The 25,388-nt window shown below is 36.2% G+C and overlaps 2 protein-coding genes across 6 annotated transcripts in view; both read left to right on the top strand.

Annotated features, from left to right (window-relative positions):
* The window catches only part of LOC137635306 (gastrula zinc finger protein XlCGF57.1-like), an 81,037-nt gene extending 59,672 nt beyond the window's left edge, over positions 1-21,365 (top strand). For all 5 annotated transcript variants that reach the window (XM_068367777.1, XM_068367775.1, XM_068367774.1 and 2 more), the window contains one exon: positions 19,494-21,365. In XM_068367777.1, the coding sequence (XP_068223878.1) occupies positions 20,014-20,769 (756 nt within the window). In that variant the 5' untranslated portion in view covers positions 19,494-20,013 and the 3' untranslated portion in view covers positions 20,770-21,365. The remainder of the gene's footprint in view (positions 1-19,493) is intronic.
* Positions 21,366-24,369: 3,004 nt separating this feature from the next.
* LOC137635304 (110 kDa antigen-like) lies at positions 24,370-25,118 on the top strand. Its single transcript, XM_068367770.1, has 3 exons — positions 24,370-24,483; positions 24,653-24,790; positions 24,873-25,118. The coding sequence occupies exons 1-3, from the start codon at positions 24,370-24,372 to the stop codon at positions 25,116-25,118; spliced, it is 498 nt and encodes a 165-aa protein (XP_068223871.1).
* Positions 25,119-25,388: the final 270 nt, after the last annotated feature.

Genomic DNA, 25,388 nt, shown 5'->3' with positions numbered 1-25,388 from the left:
GATTAAATAGGTGATTTACTTGAAATGTGAACGATTGTGCTTACAATGTATGGGGCTACTTACCTACGTAGGCGTACATTTCAAATACCCATATGCGAGCCATTGTGCACATGCACCCAATTATCTTTGCACGTAATAAACAGTATCTTTGTGAGCATTTCATATATGGTTATGGGTTACAATGTAAGAGAAAGATTCAGTTGGTGAAGAATCAATTATTATTATTATTATTTTGAACAATTTTGTAAAATGGTTAGCAGTTCCTGTATATTGTAGTGATTTTGGTATGTTTTACTAATGCCTGTGCTCTCTAGCGCAAAGGAGACGTTAATTAATCGATCAACGCTTGACGAGTTGTTTTTAATGTAGAAGAGTAATTTCTTTACTGGATATTTTTCCATGAACTGGTCACACACATCCATGGGTCTCTCAGCACAAGTAATTGTTTCATCCGTCATCGGACTCGTACGTTTCTGCCGGAGTGATCTGCGTGGGGTGAGGTATTTTGTTCTATGCTTCATAGTGGTTGTACTGTATATGCCTACTGCCGGGAAGTATTGTATCGGAGCAGTTCAAAGCCTTTTTTAAAGCCAGGATTATAGAAATCTTATGATTATTATTATTATTATTATTATTATTATTATTATTAACTAAGCTACAATCCTAGCTAGAAAAGCAGGATGCTATAAGCCCAAGGGCTCAAACAGGGAAAAATAGCCCAGTGAGGAAGGGAAATAAATGACAGGAGAAGGAATGAACAATTGAAATGAAATATTTTAAGAACAGTAATAACATTAAGATAGATTTTTCATATATAAACTATTAAAAGAGACCTATATCAGCTTGTTCAACATGAAAACATTCGCTGCAAGTTTGAACTTTTGAAATTGCACTGATTCAACTACCTGATTAGGAAGAACATTCCACAACTTGATCACAGCTTGAATAAAACTTCTAGAATACTGTATAGTATTGAGCCATATGATGGAGAAGGCATGACTATTAGAATTAACTGCATACCTAGTATTACGAACAGGTGTTAATGTTTAGCTAAATCCCTTTAACTTATCGTAGCATTTCCAGAAGTGGAAAATCAGAACGAAAATAAAATGTAAATATGACGCAAATTTTTACAGTTGAAATAGCGTGTGAGCAGAACGCTTTGGCAGAAGCAGACATTTCTAAGAACGATGCAATTACATAAAATCCTCAACTTACAAATTTAACCCTTTTACCCCCAAAGGACATATTGGTACGTTTCACAAAACTCATCCCTTTACCCCCATGGACGTACTGGTACGTCCTTGCAAAAAAAATGCTATAAAAATTTTTTTTTTCATATTTTTGATAATTTTTTGAGAAAATTCAGGCATTTTCCAAGAGAATGAGACCAACCTGACCTCTCTATGACAAAAATTAAGGCTGTTAGAGCAATTTTAAAAAAATATATATACTGCAAAATGTGCTGGGAAAAAAATAACCCCTTGGGGGTTAAGGGTTGGAAATTTCCAAATAGCCTGGGGGTAAAAGGGTTAAGTTACAGTATTTCATTATGAACTTTTGATACAATATCAGAGATTTATGATTCGTTTTTGGATTTGTGTATCTCGGGACCTTTGTAAGTTGAGGACCTTCTGTATTAGAATTTAACTTTAGCAAAATGTTTTGGCAGAAACATATGTTCTGAAACTGGACCTCACTGCTGAATACCCATTGATATGTAAAACAGTTTTACAGAAAAATGTTTGCTTATAAGTCATTTTTATTTTGATTTTGGTCCTCTTTTGAGTTGGTGGGCAGTGTGATATAACCTTGCGTTATTAGATCTTAAGGTTGTCAGAGTACAAAGTAGAAGTTTGTGTCTCCCCTTTGCCTTCTAACCTTTATACTGCTTCAAGAAATTATTGGTGATTTACATTTTTGAATGTTTTCATTTTCAATTCTGCTTTGGTAATTTTATTTGCATCATATTTTCAATGCTCCTGGTTTATTTTTTAAGATTTTATATCCCTTAGAACTTGAGATTATGGGAAAGGACTTACAGATTAAGATTTTCAACTAAGGTTAAAATTAGACGGTCAATGTACAGTAGATCTTTGGATTACAACGGAGATGCATTCCTAACTCTCGTATTGATGCAAGCCCTACTGCGGCTAGATACAGCATTGTACGTAAGCGTCAAAGTCACTCGCATATGCTAACGCAATATTAAAATCATTCATAATCTAGGATATGCGAACATATGACAAGGAACCATAACTCAGACTTAAAATATACACAAGGACATTAGTAAGAGAGGAACTACGATGAATGTTTAAACCGTTGTAATCCAAGGATTTACTACCAATATACTGATGCAAATTTCATGAACCTTTGATAAACTCGGTATGAAAGTTAACATGGGTTTATCATGAATGTAGCAAAGTGAGTTACGATTATTTCAGTCTAACAGGGGCCAGTTTGTGTATGCGATAAGTTGGTATATGACACTACAATAGCATGTCGGGTTATAATGTGGTAAAGTCATTCTAACTACATATTTTGATGGGGCAACACTTGACGCCACATTGCTTACAGTACAGTATAGACTTTGGTGAGACGTACCATTAATATGCATGTTTTACTGATGTAAAAGCATTGTTATGAGGACAATACAAATTCATAAGTGATGCATCTTGTTTATCCAGCTTGTTTTTTACGGTAAAGTTCATTATTTTTAAGTAATGTTAGAATTTTGAAGCCCATCTTGAATTACTCTCTAGCACCTTCTCTCTCACTTTTCTGCCATGTTCCCTCTTCAAATATCCTAACATAGGTAAAGTAGATAAGATTGTATAGTTCAGTTTCTTTGAAGGAACTCTTGCAATATGCAACACTGCCAAGAGAGTGTCGTGTTGGTATACTCTTTAACTTCTGTTATTTTGTCTGCTGAGTTGGAGAAAGTCCCTTTTATTTCTACATAACTTAAACGGCTTGTTTTCACCTGCTTTATAAATACAACATATATTTTTTAACAAATCTCCCTTACATTTCAATGGAATTCTTTCTTTTGTAAGTTTATGTAAGTTGGGAACAGTGTACAGTACGGTATTTAATTTTAAGAAGGAAGAAAGTTTACTGCCTTCTTTTGAAACAACTGTATTTAGTTTTGTATTCTCGTCTCAAAAATGTTTTTCTCCCATTTTTATTTTAAATATTAAACCAAACATTCTTGCTAGGTTCAAATAATCCATAAATCTCGAAACTGCACAATAATTTCTTCTCCTAATTTTCTGTTAGATAAATCAGACATTCTTGCTGGGTTCGATTAATCAACGCAAATTCCATAACAGCATCACTTGTGAAGTTTGTAATTCAGAGATATATTCTGTAAAGAAATTACTATTTAGTGCAATTTATTAGTGACTAGGTATTGATAATGTTTCAGAAATTTCATCTCTAGCTTTGAAAGGCTCTACTTTGTATGGCTGAAAGATAATGACAAATATTTATTTCCCCTGTCTTGTTCTCAGCCAAAGGTGTGTTGGGTGCACATTTCTTTCCGCTTTGCGTTGTAAGTACGTACGTTTACGTACTTGTAAGTACTGTACGTGCGTTTACGTACTTGTAAGTACGTGCGTTTATGTACTTGTAAGTACGTGCTTTTACGTACTTGTAGGTACGTGCGTTTACGTACTTGTAGGTGCGTACGTTTACGTACTTGTAAGTGCGTACGTTTACGTACTTGTAAGTGCTTACGTTTACGTACTTTTACGTACTTGTAAGTGCGTACGCTTACGTACTTGTAAGTACGTACGCTTACGTACTTGTAAGTACGTACGCTTACGTACTTGTAAGTACGTACGTTTACGTACTTGTAAGTACGTACGTTTACGTACTTGGAAGTACGTACGTTTACGTACTTGGAAGTACGTACGTTTACGTACTTGTAAGTACGTTCGTGCACGTACATGTACGTACTTGCGAGTATGTCGTGCACATACGTGTACTTACTTGCAAGTACGTTTGTGCCCATACGTGTACTTACTTGCAAGTACGTCCATGCACGTACTAGTAAGTACGTCCGTGTACGTACTCATAAGTATGTTCGTGCACGTACTTGTAAGTGCAGGTCGTGCCACATACTTGTAAGTATGTACGTGCCACGTACCTGTAAGTACGTTTGTGTACGTACTTCCATTACACAAGACCACAGCTTAGTTACTGCAGTTATTATTAGATTTACTAGATGCCAAGTTATAATAGCTTCATGAATTGCAGTTATATGTTGCCAATTAAATTTGTAGTACTGTAGATTTGTAAATAAAAAATATTGAATTAACTTGCCTATGAATTACAACCTTCAAGCTTTTGTTCTGTAGGTTTTCAAGAAAGTGGAAATTATAATAATACAGTGATGCCTCAGCATACGAAAGTAATCCGTTCAGGATGCGGTTTCGTATGCTGATTTTTTCGTATCCTGAGTCGCGTTTTACATGTAAATAGCCTAATCCGTTCCAAGCATTAAGAAAAGACACCTTTTCTTTCATAAACATGCTAAACTGTAGTAATAAACATGCAATGCAGCCATTTCTAACATTCAATAATCAACCCAACCGTTAAAAACAGCCTAATCCATTCCAGAAACCACCATGAGATTATTCAATATTGTAGTTATAGCCTAGTTATCCCCTCCAAGCCCTAAGAAAACGGTCCGTTTTGTTTACTACTGTATAAAAGTTAAGTTACTGTATGTAAAGCATTTGGATCAGTGAAGGTGTATAGTTACCTGTACACCTAAATTAAGGGTTGATACCCTGAAAAAAAAAGGTACTGTACTCTCGGCGACGAGTTGGGATCTCGTAAGTTTTTCGTATCCTGAAATTTTTTTCGTATACTGGGGCATAAAAATCTTTGTATCGCTTTTCGTATCCTGAATTTTTCGTAAGCAGAAACTTTCGTATCCAGAGGTATCACTGTACTCATCATTTATTCAACTTGTTAACTAGAAAATAAAAAAAGAAGATTTAACAGAAACTGCCAACCAGATAAGTAATAGATGTTGACCAGTTTTTTATATTTTTATAACTTTCGTTCTTTGTTTTTCGGAAATCTAATGAAAATAATAGAAAAAGCAACAAACTTCCCTCATCATTACAAGCAATCGAAGGATATTCTAACATTGATTAGCATTTGAAAAATGGAAACACTTAGGAAATGTCACCATACTGTACATCCAATTCACCTACACAATTCTACATTGCCGAAAATTATCTTTCAGTTTCAAATGTGGGTGAAAAATCAAAACTGTGAACCACTATGGTCCTTTGGTAGGTGGCTATGCCTGGAGGAAATATTTAGATTGAGCTTTCAATAGTACATTGTACTTTGGGTATTCCTTGGGAACTCCCTACAATAAGGTCGAGTCAAAGTAGGATCTTGTCTACGTTTGAATAACATCGGCTTGGGTAATCATTTGTGTTAAAAAAGAAAACAATTATCTTTATGATTTTATATGCTTGTTAGAGCATCATTCGTTGACAATTTTTTTGTGTTCCTTGAGAATGGAAATCTTATTCAAGTTATTTCAAATCAAATCTTATTGACAACCTAAGAAATTGTTTTGCGAGTTCTCAGAATATTTATTCTTTGAACAAATTAATCGGCAGAAGTGAATATATTTGAAGCATTGTTCATTTGTTTGCCCGAAGAGACAAAGTTTGTAGATTGAAAACTAGAATCCTTTGGTGTGTAATGAATAATTCAAGACGAAAGTTTGATAAGCTCCAACCTTTTTTTAAATTGACATTTAGTAAATATAACTTTGAAGAAAAAAAATGTTTAAGAGAGAACGTCAATGCTTTGAGACAGATTCTAGCCTCGACCACCAGAGTTGTGTGCACTTAACCCTTTTACCCCCAAAGGACGTACTGCTACGTTTCACAAAAGCCATCTCTTTACCCCCATGGACGTACCGGTACGTCCTTGCAAAAAAATGCTATAAAAATTTGTTTTTCCTATTTTTGATAATTTTTTGAGAAAATTCAGGCATTTTCCAAGAGAATGAGACCAACCTGACCTCTCTATGACAAAAATTAAGGCTGTTAGAGCAATTTAAAAAAAATATATACCGCAAAATGTGCTGGGAAAAAAATAGCCCCTTGGGGGTTAAGGGTTGGAAATTTCCAAATACCCCGGGGGTAAAAGTGTTAACTGGTCTCCTATGGCTCAAGATTTGATGAATATATTTTAAAACCATTATCAGAAGAAATTATGTGCTTCATCCGATTGGATTTGATCCTTGTCCTTGTATAAGTATCCATTTTATGACGTGATTAGTTGAACTATTTTTGGGTTATAAGAGCATAAAGAGCATACCCTTTCCAAATGTGGAAACTGATTCACTAAGTTATTACAGATGAGATTAAACGGACCCCTACATAAATTTTTCTCGATCGTGCGACTTGGTAAATTTTCTCGATCTTGGTAACTTTCTTCCTCTTCCAGATGAAAGACAAAAAGCACCTAATTGACCACAAGTCAAGATTTAATTTTGGATTATAGAAGGTGCTCAACTTACAAACTTGATTAGTTCGAAGAAGCTGTTTGTAAATCGAATTATTTGTAAGTCCAGTTTTGTTAACTTTTGTCCTAGGGTAGGCCTAACCTGAATTCCATGCCTATGATTTCCAGCAACCAAAGTCAACAAATAGTCAGGTTTCATATGAAATAGATATCAGGTTGTTACAATTGTTTTGCTTACGGTATTAAATGATACTAGTGGAACCCTTGTAAATTACACAAAATATTTTCAATACTAATTATCTTGTTCCTAACCTAAACATGTTTGAATAAAATGTCCCAAGATTAGTTTTATAATCTAGGTTGTGGAAATTGATAGAACTCAATTTTTGTTTTGTCTAATATTTATAAAAAAGTCTGGTGCTAAGACAAAATTGGGAAAACTATATAAGATGTGCTTTGGTTAAGTAATCAAAGTCTAATGTGAATTTGTAAGAGTATACCATGAAATTATTTCCGTTTTCTTTGGAGCGTAAATTTGTAAGAGTATACCATGAAATTATTTCCGTTTTCTTTAAAGCGTGACACAAAATAAATAACACGCCATCGTATTAATATATAGATAATATTGTTATATTACAGTATTTTTTTATCTTGTCTTTGTTATTTTCAGTTTTTAAGTTGAGGACCTGTAATGCTGGAATTTGTTCTTTGTTACACAGCTCAGTATATGAACACGTTCTAAGAGTACAGATATTCTTTATTTTCAATTCAGTCATAGAGTCGTATTATTTTGAATTGTTGTCTTGTGCTTTCTTAGACATTTCAGGTACACCTCATATTTATTTCAACACTGTTTATGGCTCTTGTATGTTCCATTTTTAGTTTAGGTTCTTGAGTAAGATGTGTATGTAAGAGATTTGTAGTTATTAATGTACTCTTGAATTAGTCTTTTATAAGAATTTACATGATATAAGATATAACAACTAGATTTAACGGTGCTTAACCTGTCTTGCTAGTTGAACTATAACTCTAAAATGTATTCAGAAATAATGAGGATTTCTAAAAAAGTCTGGAGGTTAGGTCAGCCATCGAATATTTTCAAGAATGAATACAAACTTGGACTTCATAAAAAGATTTAATTACGAATGATGACTACGCATAGTGTTAATCATCATGTTTAGTCTTATATATATGTATGTTTGAAAGCAAATCATTTCAATATTTTTTATATCTTCATACTGTATTGAATTACTGTACTGTATGGCAAGCAATATTCATGTAAGTAAGAACAGTAAGAAGTCATCTATTATAGTTATCTGTGACACTATTTCATGAATCTAGAAGAAATGAGTATAATATTAAAGTTAACTTTTTGGAAAAGACATAGTTCTTCCTTGCCACAATGATAGAACAAAATATCTTAATTGTGTAATACCAATTTTTGAATATCATTACCTCCGCCAACGAAGTTGGAAGAAGGTTACGTTTTACCCTCTGTTTTTTTGTGAACAGCTTCCTGGCAATAATTTTAATCGTAGAGCAATGAAACATTCATGGATTAACTGTTATGTATAAAGCTGGAAATGATTAAATTTTGGAAGGTCAAGGTCACGGTCGAGAAATAAGCTGCCGCGGTGGAGGTGTGCGCTCTATAGAGGCCCCTGTAGTTACATACTCTAATAATGTATATTTACCTGTGAGAATGGAATAGCATACACAAGTTTGTTATATACTACAACCAAGAATACAAGAACAAAGGGTAGCCCACTATTTTCTGGGATGTACCAGAAAGGGTTTTGTTATGCTTAAATTATACTGTATTCCTTTTAAGTTGAAGCATGAACTCAATGAGCAACAGATCTTAGCAGACTATAGTTATTCCAAGTCAAATTTCATCTGTTACCCTTCCAATTTAATAGTGATTAAATGCTTATTTTTTATATGAATTAATATAGTAGACATACAGTACACATTATTATGTGAATTTGATTTTCATAAGGAAGAAAAGATTTTAGATACTTTTGATAGAATTGTTGGTTTTTATTATTATTTTTATTATGATGATTATTATCATTATTATTATTATTTTATTATTACTTGCTAAGCTACAACCCAAGTTGGAAAAAGCAGGATGCTATAAACCCAAGGGCTCCAGGGAAAAATAGCCCAGTGAGGAAAGGAAATAAGGAAATAAAATAAAGCATATGAAAAGTCATAAAGGTTTTAAAATGAAATATTTTAAGAACAGTAACAACATTAAAACATATTACATATGTAAACTATTAAAGGAGACTTATGTCAGCGTGTTCAACATAGGCAATTGCTGCAAAGTTATTAACCCCTTTACCCCCAGGCTCTTTGGAAATTTCCAACCCTTAACCCCCATGGGGTTATTTTTTCCCAGAACATTTTGCAGTATATATTTTTTAAATTGCTCTAACAGCCTTAGTTTTTGTCATAGAGAGGTCAGGTTGGTCTCATTCTCTTGGAAAATGCCTGAATTTTCTCAAAAATTTTTCAAACATATGAAAAAAAAATTTTTATAGCATTTTTTTGCAAGGACGTACCGGTACGTCCATGGGGGTAAAGGGATGAGTTTTGTGAAACGTACCAGTACGTCTTTTAGGGGTAAAAGGGTTAAGTTAGTAAATTGTATTAACGATCTTAATTATGGACAGAGCTTAGGATTTATAAAGAAGAGTTCAATCTTTATTACAATAAGAGTAATACAGTACTGTACTTTTTTACAGAGGACAATTAAGGTTGATTTCATGTATTTTCTGTATGAGGAATTATCTGAATTTTTATTAGTTATAGGTAAAGATGGTCCACAGCCTTTAGGTAAACAGTGCACGTATGATACTTACCTTGATTTTTCTGTCTATAAATCTTCCTAAAGGTCCTATTAGATCAAGGTGATATGTCTTGCTGTCCTAGTGCCTTCTGTAGGTGAAGGTACCTTCGATCTGAATTTTATCTCAATATCCAAACTGGTATACAGTACCCAGTATGTGCTAGGGTAAAATTAGCATTAAGTATTGCTCCAATTTATAGGGTTTGATCAACATTTAGCTTATACTAAGGTGTACCCAGGGTATGCTTGGCATCCTGTTATGTCTGGATATAGCCATTATTGTGCTTGTTACAACATTGGTAAAGGTGAAGTAGCAACGTCAGTCATGATGAATTAACGACAAGCACTTGAAAAACACCGAGCACAAAAAAACATACGACTATGCGGGCAAGTCCAAAACAGAAGGATGACCTAGAGGGCGATCGTGTGGGTGCGGTGGCGTGGTCCAAGTGTGGTTTCTGGGGTCTTTGTTACGGCCCTTCCCTTTGATGAAGGAGTTATCTAAATGGAAGACAGCCTGTGAATAGTGGTTTTCACACGCCCCTGATGTATACACGACACCCACGAGGTGCTCGCGCGAGGGTAGTAACCTCTACATTCCATGCTTTTATCTTTCTCTGGTATATTTGGAAGATTTATATCAGAAAAAGTGTAAAGAAGGACTTTTTCACCAAGCGTCACAGGTCTCTCCCCAGAAATAGATTTTTCCTTCGTCAAAATCCCTTTATTGTGCTTGTTACAACTATCTTCCCCCAGTACCAAAGAAGTTAGGAGGGGGAAGACCAGTTTTAGATCTGTCCAGATTCAGGAAGTGTTTCAAAGTCATTAGGTTAATGGAAACTCCTTCAACTTTCCTGTTAGTCATCCAGAAAAATGATTGGATCTTATTAAAGTGTTAAATATTAAAATATTTTACTTTAATTGCTCATTGCTTCTCGTAGTTTATTTATTTCCTTATTTCTTTTCCTCAATGGGCTATTTTTCCTTGTTGGAGCCTTTGGACTTATAGCATCGAGCTTTTCCTACTGGGGTTATAGCTTAGCTTGTAATAATAATAATTTCTAGTGTTAGATTTGCTAAACTATAACTGTTGCCAACATACATGGTGGCTGGTTCCCCCTTTTGAAGTTTAGTAACATTCCTTAAGTGTTGATTGATGATTGTATGGCTTCATAGATTGTTAGAGGTTTTGCTATGTTCTATTTGTCCCTTTTTTCTATCTGAATTCATAGACTGTAAAATAATTGATATGTAGGCACTAGAAAAATAAAGATACCGATTAACGTTTTGGTAATTAGCAATTTGCGAGAAAACGGAAATGAACAATCAACATAAAAGTGTCCGAGGGAAAACTGTTTGTTTAGTGTGTTTGAAGAACTAAACCTAAAGTTACGTGAATACTGGTAGATGTGTATGAAGTTATATTGTGATGTTAGATTTAGAAGTAGGTTTCAATCACTAGTAATTACAGTATTAAAAAAAAGGACAGTATTTTACCCTTGTCAGAACACCTATGCATTTTATAACAAAGATTGTGAGTACATAATGATAAACCTAAATGGCATGGTTAAGCCCTGCAGTGAATTAGTTTGTGTGGTATTAAAAATGACACCAGGGGGTAACCTCTCTATTTTAAAAGGTAGAACAGTATTATGAAAGCAGTGTTTCGTCCACTCGTCATGAATATACGCCAGTCTTTGCGACACAGGTTCTCAACTTACAAATATTCTAATTTCAAACATTCAGAGATACAAACAAATCCAACTGAAAATAACAAGGATAAGATAAAGAAATACCCTAATGAAACAATGTTATAGCAATTAATGCATACATACATATACCAAGGCACTTCCCCCAATTTTGGGGGTAGCCGACATCAAACAAATGAAATAAAAAAGGGGACCTCTCCTCTTTACGTTCCTCCCAGCCTGGCAAGGGACTCAACCGAGTTCGGCTGGTACTGCTAGGGTGCCACAGTCCACCCTCCCCCGTTATCAACCACAGATGAAGCTTCATAACGCTGAATCCCCTACTGCTGCTACCTCCGCGGTCATCCAAGGCACCGGAGAAAGCAGCAGGGCCTACCGGAACTGCGTCACAATCGCTCACCATTCATTCCTATTTCTAGCATGCTCTTTTGCCTCTCTCACATCTATCCTCCTATCACCCAGAGCTTCCTTCACTCCATCCATCCACCCAAACCTTGGCCTTCCTCTTGTACTTCTCCCATCAACTCTTGCATTCATCACCTTCTTTAGCAGACAGCCATTTTCCATTCTTGCATTCATCACCTTCTTTAGCAGACAGCTATTTTCCATTCTCTCAGCATGGCCAAACCACCTCAACACATTCATATCCACTCTAGCTGCTAACTCATTTCTTACACCCGTTCTCACCCTCACTACTTCTTCCTAACCCTACCTACTCGAGATACACCAGCCTTACTCCTTAGACACTTCATCTCAAACACATTCAATTTCTGTCTCTCCATCACTTTCATTCCCCACAACTCCGATCCATACATCACAGTTGGTACAATCACTTTCTCATACAGAACTCTCCTTACATTCATGCCCAACCCTCTATTTTTTACTACTCCCTTAACTGCCCCCAACACTTTACATCCTTCATTCACTCTCTTGACGTGCATCTGCTTCCACCTCCTCAAGTAACTCTCCATTCAACATGACATTCAACCTCGCCCCACCTTCCCTTCTCGTACATCTCTACCCACATTAACTCTCAACTTCCTTCTCTCACGCACCCTTCCAAATTCTGTCACTAATTGGCCAAGTTTCTTTTCCGCATCTGCAACCAGTACAGTATCATCCGCGGACAACATCTGATTTACCTCCCATTCATGGTCATTCTCGTCTACCAGTTTCAATCCTCGTCCAAGCACTCGAGCATTCACCTTTCTCACCACTCCATCAACATACAAGTTAAACAACCACGGCGACATCACACATCCCTGTCTCAGCCCCACTCTCACCGGAAACCAATCGCTCACTTCATTTCCTATCCTAACACATGCTTTACTACCTTTGTAGAAACTTTTCACTGCTTGCAACAACCTTCCACCAACTCCATATAACCTCATCACATTCCACATTGCTTCCCTATCAACTCTATCATACGCTTTCTCCAGATCCATAAACGCACCATACACCTCCTTACCTTTTGCTAAATATTTCTCATATATCTGCCTAACTGTAAAAATCTGATTCATACAACCCCTACCTCTTCTAAAACCACCCTGTACTTCTAAGATTGCATTCTCTGTTTTATCCTTAATCCTATTAATCAGTACTTTACCATACACTTTTCCAACTACACTCAACAAACTAATATCCCTTGAATTACACCACTCATGCACATCTCCCTTACCCTTATATAGTGGTACAATACACGCACAAACCTAATCTACTGGTACCATGGACAAAACAAAACACATATTAAACAATCTCACCAACCATTCAAGTACAGTCACACCCCCTTCCTTCAACATCTCAGCTCTCACACCACCCATACCAGATGCTTTTCCTACTCTCGTTTCATCTAGTGCTCTCCTCACTTCCTCTCTTGTAATCTCTCTCTCATTCTCATCTCCCATCACCGGCACCTCAACACCTGCAACAGCAATTATATCTGCCTCCCTATTATCCTCAACATTCAGTAAACTTTCAAAATATTCCACCCACCTTTTCCTTGCCTCCTCTCCTTTTAACAACCTTCCATTTCCATCTTTCACTGTCTCTTCAATTCTTGAACCAGCCTTCCTTACTCTCTTCACTTCTTTCCAAAACTACTACTTATTCTCTTCATATGAATGATCCAATTCCTGACCCCACCTCAGGTCAGTTGCCCTCTTAGCCTCACTTACCTAGCGCTTTATTTCCACATTTTTCTCTCTATATTTTTCATACTTCTCTGTACTATTACTCTGCAGGCATTCTTCAAAAGCCCTCTTTTTTTTCTTCCACTTTTACCTTCACTCCTTCATTCCACCATTCACTGCCCTTCCTCATGCTGCCTCCAACAAACTTCTTGCCACACACATCACTTGCAATCCCAACAAAATTTTCTTTTGCTGACTTCCACTCCTCCTCTAAATTACCCGTTTCTCTTACTTTCACTTCGTCATATGCCATTTTCAACCTTTCTTGATATTTACTTTTTACCCCCGGTTTTATTAGCTCTTCAACCCTCACTAGGTCCCTTTTACATCCACCTACTCTATTCCCCCACTCTTTTGCTACAACTAATTTTCCTTCCACCAAAAAATGATCAGACATACCGTTAGCCATACCCCTAAACACGTGCACGTCTTTCAATCTTCCTAACATTCTTTCAGTTATCAACACATAATCCATTAATGCCCTTTCTACCACTCTTCCATTTGCCACTCTTACCCATGTATACTTGTTTTTATCTTTCTTTTTGAAAAAGCTAGAACTTATCACCATCTCTTGCTCAACACACATATCTACCAGTCTCTCACCACTCGCATTTTCCACCACTCGCATTTTCACCTGGTACGCCATACTTCCCAATGACACCTTCCTCTCCAGCGCCCCCACTAACATTCAAGTCACCCATGACAACTACGTAATTCCTTCTACCCAGTCCTTCATACACTCCTAGTTAATTCATTCCAGAACTCATTCCGCTTTTCTTACAACATGGCCCATACGCACTGACAAAAGCCCAACATTCCCTACCCAACCTAAGCCTTACCCACATTAACCTAGATGATATCTCCTTCCATTCCACTACTTTACCTGTCATCCATTCACTCAGCAATAAAGCCACACCTTCTCTTGCTCTTCCTCTTTCAATCCCAGACACTACCAGACATTTCACCAAATATCACTTCACCTTTCCCTTTTATCTTTGTATCACACAAAGCCAATATATCCATCCTTCTTTTCCTAAACATACTTCCAATCTCACATCCACGCACATTCAAACACCCCAAAACTAGAGTGCTGGGAGCAGTCACTCTCCCCCCAGCTCCACCTCTTTGGTGTCTCACAAGATTATAATGCAGGAGAGGGGGTTCCCAGCCCCCTCGTCCCGTCCTTTATAGTCGCCTCTTACGACGTGCAGGGATATGTTGGCGCTATTCTAATTGTTTTTATGCCCCCGTGGGCACAGAAAGAAAAACATTTGTAATAACCTGAAATCTATTTCATATGAAACCGGACTATTTATTGACTTTTGTAGCTGGAAGTCATAGACATGTGTTAGATGAAGCCTACCATAGGCCAAAATTTAACAAAATTGGACTTATAAACAGCTTCTTGGAACATATCATGTTAGTCAGTTGAGGACTTTCTCCATCGTGAACATTATCATTTAAACAGTTATGTAAAAGTTTTTCTTTATGGATTAGATAAGCCATTTCCTATTCTGTTTTGAGAGCCTTCTGTTGGAATGCCTGCAAGGAGTTTACATATTTTATGTATGTGGAAGAGGTTTGACATTGAAAAGTAATATAGAAAGTAAGAAGGGCCCTGATTATACACGATATTTTCGGATAGTCGTTCCGGGGGTTAGTACCCTGTGATACCTGATGGTAATTCTCTTATAATATCAATTGCAGAAATATTATACAGTAGAAAGTTGCTGGAGGGAACTTCCATCAGGACGACATGGCTATCTCACCCAAAAATGAATCCTAAAATGTTGCCAATGAAATGCACTGCTCAGAATTGAAACAGAGAAACAAGAAAAACATGACTTCCATCACAAAATAAAAAGTATAGTTTGTAAATAAGTTAACATACAGTATTTAATGTTGACAAATTATTTTAAATAAAAAAATAGATTTTGATTTGAAGTAAAAACTCACTTGTATATTAAAGCATTCAGAATATGAATTGAATACCATTGCATTTCATGGGTAATTTATCTCTCGTAGCTATCCCACAAAGTAGATTGGAAGGGCATATGATCACAAAACTGGTATCGGGTCAGAAAAATTACGTCAATAAGTTGTGTCCTAGGTACAGTATTGGTGGTGATGATTACAGCATTTGTTGCTTGATGACAAAGCTACGGACTCACCAAGACGAGAGATAAAAAAGGAAACGTAAAGAATCTGCTGCTGAGAATTTACCTGAAATATTTTCCCAGTAGGAAATAGAATCAGGACATCATGTTTCCTCTTAGCCTAGTTCCTGATAGCTTCTTCCTTTGAATTACAGGTTTTTTAACCCTTTTACCCCCAAAGGACGTACTGGTACGTTTCACAAAACTCATCCCTTTACCCCCATGGACGTACCGGTACGTCCTTGCAAAAAAATGCTATAAAGATTTCTTTTTTCAGATTTTTTATAATTTTTTGAAAAAATTCAGGCATTTTCCAAGAGAATGAGACCAACCTGACCTCTCTTTGACAAAAATTAAGGCTGTTAGAGCAATTTAAAAAAGATATACTGCAAAATGTGCTGGGGGAAAAATAACCCCTTGGGGGTTAAGGGTTGGAAATTTCCAAATAGCCTGGGGGTAAAAGGGTTAACTGAGGAGTAGGAACCCTCAAACCAATGGATAGCTACAGAGTAAGTATCTTACGAAAAGGTGGTATATGCTCCAATAAACCAGATATAGAATTTGCTGACATCAGGAGCCTTAAAGTTAGGATTCTGCTTACAAAACGATAAACATCTGTCTCCCCCAATCCCATGACAACCCAAAATGAAAGTTGTTTTTGAGTCAACTGGCCAGTGTCACATCATAGCATAAGGTATTATGGAATATTTCTTATGAAAAATATCCAAATAGGATTATCTTTGATGATAGACTAGATAATAAAAAAAAATATAGGTTGTAAGCATCAAGAAACACAAACACTACTCAAATAGTTGTAGAACTAAAGGTTTGAATCATATCGAATAAAATTGTAGATGTATGTAACCTTAAAGTTACCTGGCTAAGAGTAGCACTCAGTAAAGCATGGTTCAAACAACATGATTATATTACCAGTGAAAAAATAATGAATAACCTATGCATTGGGGAACCAAAAGTGTGAATAGATACATTTTAAAAATGTTCACTAGAAAACGTGATAGTGATCAAGGAAAAAAAAGTTGACTTATCTGAGAGGAAGAAATGTTGATAAATGTGTTTTCTAGATTCTGTCAGTTCATAGCGAAGGGAAGAGCAAGCTTATGAGTACAGTACAATGTTGAGATTTAAGGGTTTTTTGATTGCTAAGGATAAAAGAGAAAAAGGATTTGAAAAACATTAATGCAGTATGCTCGTGAAAGTGACTAGAGAAACTGCCTTTTTTCTGTCATTTCCCCCCTGCACCCAGTTCAACCCTCCAGATATCCCCCTTCATGCCCCGCCCAGCCCTCATGCCCACTCGCCTGCCTCAGAAATGGGCATGACACTCCAGTTCTCCCCTTGAATATCATGTCAGTGAGAACTGATATGATCATATCACAATTGAACGGCTAACAACAAATTGCCGCACGTACTATGAGGACATTTTCCGCTTGTTTTAGTTAGTAGGTAGTGTAATTATTTCCCCCCTGGAAGCTTCAAATTTCCCCCAGGTTGGGAACCACTGAACTAAGGAGGATAGTTAAGACTAAAGAGTTTTGAAAATCGAATTGAGTTGATTGGATTTCTAGGGAGATCTATGAATAGTTGTGAAGCAGAATTGTGAGAGTATCTGACCAGGGTGAGTAAGGTATTATTGATGTTGGAAAGGTTCCTAAAGAATATTTGAGAGGAAAGATTATTCCATTCTATGAAGAGAAAGGTGATAGAGGTATCTTAAGAGTTGTAGAGCATAGCATCACTTGACATACCTGGTAAGATGTGTTATGACTTTCATTAAGAAAAACCCTGAAATAAGGCAAACGATAGAAAGATTTATACAGGTAAGATAGTGTTGGGCTTTAGAGTAGGAAGATGGTCCGTGGATCAAATGTCTGTTATAAAGAAGTGTGAAGTACAAAGTAGGTCTGTAAATTTAAACAATCATATATGGCATCAATGGACTCGGAAAAAGCTTATGGTAATTGATTAAAAAGATTATTTAGAGGAGGAGGGTATATTTCATCAGTGGTAAGTTGCTTATGGACAGAAGTAGAAAGGGTGTGAGAAAGTCTCAAGGAAAATGGATGGTTTGGGTCAAAAGTGGATACAAAACAAAGATATGTTATAACTCTTTAGCTGTTTAAGATATTGATGGATGTGCACTAACGCAAGAAGTCAAAGAATGGACGGTAAGCATAAAACAGGAAAATGAAGTTGTGAATTTGAGGTGTCTTGGTTTACTGGTACACAGGGTATACAGTACTCATAGTGGATTATTAAGTGTAATAACAATTAGAAGAGTTTGAAAGTGTTTTTAACCCTTTTACCCCCAGGCTCTTTGGAAATTTCCAACCCTTAACCCCCAAGGGGTTATTTTTTCCTCAGCACATTTTGCAGTATATTTTTTTTAAATTGCTCTAACAGGCTTAGTTTTTGTCATAGAGTGGTCAGGTTGGTCTCATTCTCTTGGAAAATGCCTGAATTTTTTCAAAAAATTATCAAAAATATAAAAAAAAAAAATTTGTAGCATTTTTTTGCAAGGACGTACCGGTACGTCCATGGGGTAAAGGGATGAGTTTTGTGAAACGTAGCAGTACGTCCTTTGGGGGTAAAAGGGTTAAGAAGCGACAGTTGAAAGTAAAGATAAGAGTGAAACTGGCAAAGCATTGAATTCCAGTATATAGTGAAAGATAGGAAATAGATTTTTCACAAAAGTTTTTGTAGGAAATTAGACACATTCTGATAGGATGAGACAGGAGATATCACAGAGCAAATAAAGTAAGAAAAGCAGCTGGGTATGTGCAAAATACTGGGAAGATGCCTTCGAGTGTGTATGGAAGCCAAGGTTAGAATATATAAAGGGACTCTTTAAGCACACCTTTTCTACATGGTAGGAACTTGTATTTTCAACTTCTGTATGCATTATATTAATTTAAATGTGTCTATGATATGGCTGGGTAAATCAAGTATTTGTCTTAAATTCTTATTAATCTTTATATAATTGTTAGTAAATACTGAATGGTTTTTGTTTATAACAGAGTTTCAAAAGCTTCATTTTCATGATACCATTGTTTTAAGTAGAGGGTCTAAACCATACTGTACAGTAAAGTAGAGGGTCTAAACCATACTGTACAGTGAAGTAGAGGGTCTAAACCGTACTGTACAGTAAAGTAGAGGGTCTAAACCATACTGTACAGTAAAGTAGAGGGTCTAAACCATACTGTACAGTAAAGTAGAGGGTCTAAACCATACTGTACAGTGAAGTAGAGGGTCTAAACCGTACTGTACAGTAAAGTAGAGGGTCTAAACCATACTGTACAGTAAAGTAGAGGGTCTAAACCATACTGTACAGTGAAGTAGAGGGTCTAAACTATACTGTACAGTAAAGTAGAGGGTCTAAACTATACTGAACAGTAAAGTAGAGGGTCTAAACCATACTGTACAGTGAAGTAGAGGGTCTAAACCATACTGTACAGTGAAGTAGAGTGTGTAAACTATACTGTATAGTAAAGTAAAGGATCCAAACTAACCTGTGAAGTATTTCCTTCAGTGAAGTAGAGGGTGTAAACTATACTGTACATTGAAGTTAGAGGGTCTAAACTATAGTGTACAAGTATTTCCTTCAGTGAAGTAAAGGGTGTACACTATACTGTACAGTGAAGTAGAGGGTCTAAATTATATTGTACAAGTATTTCCTTCAGTGAAGTAAAGGGTGCACGCTATACTGTACAGTGAAGTAGAAAGTCTAGACTATACTGCACAGTGACGTAGAAGGCCTAAGCAATACTGTACAAGGAAGTAGAGGGTCTAAACTATACTGTACAAGGAAGTAGAGGGCCTAAGCTATACTGTGCAAGGAAGTAGAGGGTGTAAACTATACTGTACAATGAAGTAGAGGCTCTACACTATACTGTACAGGTACAGTATTTCCTTCACATGGGAAATAGTATTAGTAATGGCATTTATGATAGGATTACAGAGGCTAATATATTACATAGATTCAATGGTATTATGTTTATATCTTAGGAGGTCAAGAATTTCATGTATGACGTCGATGTTTTCACCTACCTTATTTTTCTGTCAGGTCACCAGTTAACAGTGGCTCCTCCCTCCTCCATGTGATTTGTACTGCACTAGCTGCAGAGCCTTGTGCTGTGTGTGCTCTTTTGAGTGAAGAGACCAACCGAGGAGTATTATATCCTCGCAGCGGCTGTGAGCGCCGGGGTTCAGGCCGTCAGAAAGTTAGTCCGGTTTGTTGCTAACGGACCGAGTGATCTTAGAGGACAATCTAGTGATTTACCATTTCTTTTTTTTTTCTTTTTTCATTGTGGTAGAAATAAAATAGAAATTCCTGTTGCCTACTGTAAGGTGAGCTTACTGTTGTCATTTGTATTAGACGAGCCTAGAGATTTCAAGCTAGAAAATTAATCGCTTCTAGGTTTTGTGAAGGCATACATAATACAGTACAGTGCTGTGAATTGTTTGGTAGAATGTCCGTTGGATTTTTACGAGCGGCCAACGTACTTTGAAAAGTCTGGGCAACGAGATACATTCGGATCACTTCTCTTTAGCACCTGAGAGTGTCCTTTAGCTGAAATTTCAGAATGAACTTTGTACCGAGAAATATCAACGGGGTGACAAGAGTCAAGACCCCAGCGGACGAGAAGCCCTTTGCCTGCGACATGTGTGAGAAGACCTTCCTCCACAAGATCAGTCTGCTCAGCCACCTTCGGACCCATACCGGAGAGAAACCTTTTACCTGCACCTTCTGTCATGAAAGTTTTGTAAACAAATACTTCCTGACTAAGCACATGATCAGCCACACCGGGGAGAAACCCTTCACGTGCTACGTGTGCGAAGAAAAGTTCACCACCCGGTATTTACTCAACAAGCATATTGTTTGTCATGCGGGGGAGGTTATGCTGCAGCACTACGCCAGAACAGGGGTCTCTTTCACCCAGCCTGCCGAACCAAAATCCGGCTCCGAGGAGCACGGCCCGAAACCGCCGAGCGAAGGCGAGTACGCGAAGGGGCAGTCCGCCGAGCAGTTAGCAAAGCCTCCCTCGGTAGACCATTATGCGAAATCTCTCGCCAGCGAACAGTTCCCCAAGGTTAATTCTGTGGAGGAGTACGTCAAGTATCTCGCTTCGGAACAGTACAGAAAAGCGCACGGGGAAAACTTCACAAAGCCGGTGACATCCGAACCTTATTCCAAGTCCATTACTTCCCCTGACCACTATGCGAAGGCGCCCCCAGAGCACTATGTAAAGATCCCAACCGAACCGTACCCACCCAAGTCTCTCCCGCAGGAGCACTACCCCAAACCCCCCCTTCCAGCCCTTCCACCGCACATGCATTAAAAGTTCCCTACAATGTTTACTAATATAAAAGGACTTGAGAGTTTAGTATGAATATTAATCTTAGCAGCAATCATACTGAAGGTAATTTACTGTTATACAGTACATCTTGAAATTCATAATACTTGAAGGAAAGTGATACTTGTTTTTCGTAATACTTAAAGGAAAATGATACCTGTGTTTCACAATACTTAAAGGAAAATGATAAGTGTACTTGTTTTTCGTAATACTTAAAGGAAAATGATACTTGTTTTTCGTAATACTTAAAAGAAAATGATACGTATTTGTTTTTCGTAATACAGTACTAAAAGAAAAAGAATACTTGTTTTTTGTATGATTAGGATTTTTAAGCAGTGTTTAGCCATATATTTCTATTCAGTTATAATTCAGTCGTGATCATCTTGAACCGTTACGGACTGAAGTGTACGAAAAGGTAACAGGTAACTTTGCGATCTTTAATGTAGATATGTCTTCAGCCATATTAAACACCTTTTCTCCTTGATGTAGTAATGCTGTATAACATATGAAATGGTGTATTTCCTGCATAGCTGTTGCGTATTTGTACTGTATTTTAAGCTGTTTCTAACTGGATATATGCATGAAGCACATACTTGAATTCAATCTAAAAGGGATCTGTTTTTGTATTGTGTTATATCTATGAAGTCCTACTGTATATGCATCACATTTCCCTGGCTATAGTCTTTTTGTTAAGACGTCCGGGCGCCTCGGGTGTGATTATCGAAGGAATTCTAAACTTTTTCTTCCGTACCGTTATCCCTACATTAAGGGGTCGGTTGCTTGATGCATCCTATCCAGTGCCTTCCAACAAAGGCATCCTCCTCCACCAAACCTCTTCTCTCCATATCATCCTTCACCTTATCTCGTCATCTAATTCTCTGCCTCTCTCTAGATCTTCTCCCCTTTACAGGTTCCTCCCAAGCCCTCCTCACTCCATCCTTAACAAGTGCCCACATTATCTCGGTCGTGACACTCTCATCATCTCAGTGATCTTACTACACCTGCCGTTCCTCTTATTTCATCATTTTCCAATCTTTCAAACAGTGATATTCCCATAATCCACCTTAGCATTTTCATCTCTTCCTCTAAACTGCTGGAATGCAGAGTCTTGTAAAATTTTATGCTGTGTGTGGAGGGGAGTTGGTATTACTTCCGAAACCACAAGCGAAATGCCCGTATGGATGGAAATAGCATAGCTAACGGCTTCTCATGCTTCAGTGGACTTCATCTTGTTTTAAAGTCTCAATTAGAAGTACTATGTACTGACGCATTTTTTCTTGCTGAACATCATTGAATCAGTTTTTTATATTGTCAATGTTTTTGTTGGTGTTCATATCATTTCAGTGCAAGGGATGTACTGTGTAGTGATGCATTTTTTCTTGCAAAAGATCATTGAATTCGTGTTTTTAGTCAATGTTTCTGTTGGTGTCCATTCTTATGTCATTTTGTTGCAAGGAAGTATTTTGTAGCTATGAATTTGAAGACAGAATAGCATCAGAATGTATAAGTTTCTAGTTTCTCAAGAAGATAGAATAAGGTTGGACCTGGATCATTAGAATACTGTACAGTCGGTTGTGTGAGCGAGGGCGGAGAATAAAAAACAGAATATGACAAGCTCACCTGCCCATTATTTTGTAATCTAAAAGGGACTTCGTTCTGTCAGTTCTAGCAATAAAATTATAGCTCTCTATGTAGTACGGTATTCCAAGTTGTATATAAGATCTGATTGATACAAAACTGTATTTTAAGAGGAAGTACAATACAAAAGGTCCTCAACTTGCAAATTCAGCTGAAATTATAAATCTCTAATATTGTATCAAAAGTTCATAATGAAATACCGTAGTAAAACAATGTCATGTAATTTGATGCGGTAAGCAAGACATCATTTGCAATGTGAAATGGAACTATTTGTTGACTTTTGCAGCTGATAATCGTAGGCTTTTGAGTTAGGCAAAGCCTACCTTAGGCCAGAATTTAAGAAAATTTTACTTAGAAGCAGATTCTTGGAACCCATAATTTTGTAAGTTGAGGACTTTCTGTATTTAATGGATAAATTAGAATGCTCAGTTTCTTTTGTAGTAAATTCAAATCTCGGCATTGAAGGTCAATGCATCTGAAAACAAACTTAAAAGACAAATGAGAATTTTAATGTTGTTAGCCATATGTTTGAGCATATTTTTGACAGTAATGTACATTACTAAGTAAGGAATGCTTGTGTCAACTTACCCTGTTTGAACTGTCTCTGGTACTTAATGTATCCTGTACATATTTTGTTAAGTACATGTTTCTGGAAATGTTATACTATGAAAAATGAAGTTCATTGTGCCGTGAACACTGACTGGTGTTCCTTTCCCTTGAATTTTTGTACATGTTGATTATTGCACAGTTAACCACCAAGAAAATTTTTATATTTATTCATAGGTTTTGTTAAAACATGCCAAATGTAAATCATTATTATACAGGGTACGCAATATAGATAAGTTTTATATTTTTGTGGATTTGTTATACTTTTTTATGGATTTCCGACTCCTTACTTAAATATTTTATATTTTATCCTCAATTTCACAAAAATAAGTTTTTAAAAAATGAGGGAAAAGTTTCTATAAAACAATGGATATGTGAATCAATGAATGTTATGGTAACGAAGGGTACGTTATTAAGTCAAGAACCGTTTCATGAAATGCAATTGTGAAGACATTTCATAAACATAACTTTTCATGTAGAAAAGTTTCAATTTCCCGCATCTTAAGTATTTTGTTATATCGGTGTTTTTTATAATGTTGGTGATTTCACAATACTTATTAATTTTTATTATTTTACAATTTTAAAATGACCATCTATTGTAGTTGTGTTGTTTGATCTCTATTTTATTTTTTATTATGAAAGTTTTGACTTGAAAATATCTCTTATATCAATAAACATTTATTTTATTCAATTTGTCTAGAGTGAATTCACATGTATTATATTTTATTGATACTAAGAAATATTTTATTTCATATTTTCTATCATTGTATTAATCCTTTTACCCCCAGGCTATTTGGAACTTTCCAGCCCAGGGGTTATTTTTCAAGCACATTTTGCAGTATATTTTTTTTAAATTTCTCTAACAGCCTTAATTTTCATCATAGAGTGGTCAGGTTGGTCTCATTCTCTTGGAAAATGCCTGAAGTTTCTCAAAAAATTATCAAAATTATAATGTAAATAGCAGTTTTTTGCAAGGACGTACCGGTACGTCCATGGGGGTAAAGGGATGAGTTTTGTGAAACGTACCAGTACGTCCTTTTGGGGGTAAAAGGGTTAATATTTGAATAAGCTGATTATGATTGCATCATATTATATTGCTGTGAGTTAACTGAAAAAAAAAATATGAACATAATTCAAATGCTGTACTATGAATAAGCTTCATGTGTCTATGCATATGAATACTTAGGTAAATGAGGTTATTTGTGCTCTATGTATACCATTTATGCATATATCTGTGTCTAGGTGCTGTTTTTATAGTTGTTACTACGGTATATCAAAGGCAGTGAAAATGCAAAAAAGGTCGGAGTTTTGAGGTAAAGAGGTGTGAAAGTTTGCTGTACAATGTGTGAAAATTCTGAAGTACAGAAGTCTGTAAATTCTGAAGTACATGAATCTTTAAATTCTGAAGTACAGAAATCTTTAAATTCTGAAGTACAGAAATCTGTAAATTCTGAAGTATGTACAGAAATCTGTAAATTCTGACGTACAGAAATCTGTAAATTCAGAAGTACAGAATTCTGTATATTCTGAAGTACAGAAATCTGTAAATTCTGAAGTACATAAATCTGAAAGTACAGAAATCTGTTATTCTGAAGTACAGAAATCTGTAAATTCTGAAGTATAGAAATCTGTAAATTCTGACATACAAGAATCTGTAAATTCAGAAGTACAGAAATCTGTATATTCTGAAGTAGAGAGGTCTGTAAATTCTGAAGTACAGAAATCTGTATATTCTAAAGTACAGAAATCTGTAAATTCTGAAGTATGTAAACTGTATATTCTGGAGTACAGAGGTCTGTAAATTTTGAAATACTGTACAGAAATCTGTAAATTCTGAAATACAGAAATCTGTAAATTCTGAAGTACAGAAATTTGTAAATTCTGAAGTACAGAAATCTGTAAATTCTGAAGTACAGAAATCTGTAAATTCTGAAGTATGGAAATCTGTATATTCTGGAGTACAGAGGTCTGTAAATTCTGCTATGCAGAGATCTGGAAACAATAGCTCAAGTGAGATTATTTTTTGTAAACGCAGCCTTATTATTGTTAATGTACGTAAACATGTGGACTGTCATAGCTCAAGAGTATAGCACTAGACTTGCATTTGCTAGTTTGTGGTCCAAGCCAATACATGGTGTGTCGGACTCCCCATACTTACTGTCACGAAGGAATATTAGTGTCAGGAAAGGTAAAGTAAAAACAGAATATGTATATATATATATATATATATATATATATATATATATATATATATATATATATATACACACACACACACACACACACGCACATACATCTTATACCATTTTCTTAACTTGACCAAAATTAACATATGTACGCCCTCACGGCGAGTTCAACAT

The sequence above is a fragment of the Palaemon carinicauda genome, unplaced genomic scaffold (assembly GCF_036898095.1).
Source record: "Palaemon carinicauda isolate YSFRI2023 unplaced genomic scaffold, ASM3689809v2 scaffold112, whole genome shotgun sequence".
NCBI classification, from domain to species: domain Eukaryota; kingdom Metazoa; phylum Arthropoda; class Malacostraca; order Decapoda; family Palaemonidae; genus Palaemon; species Palaemon carinicauda.
This window is presented reverse-complemented; position numbering and strand designations above follow the sequence as displayed.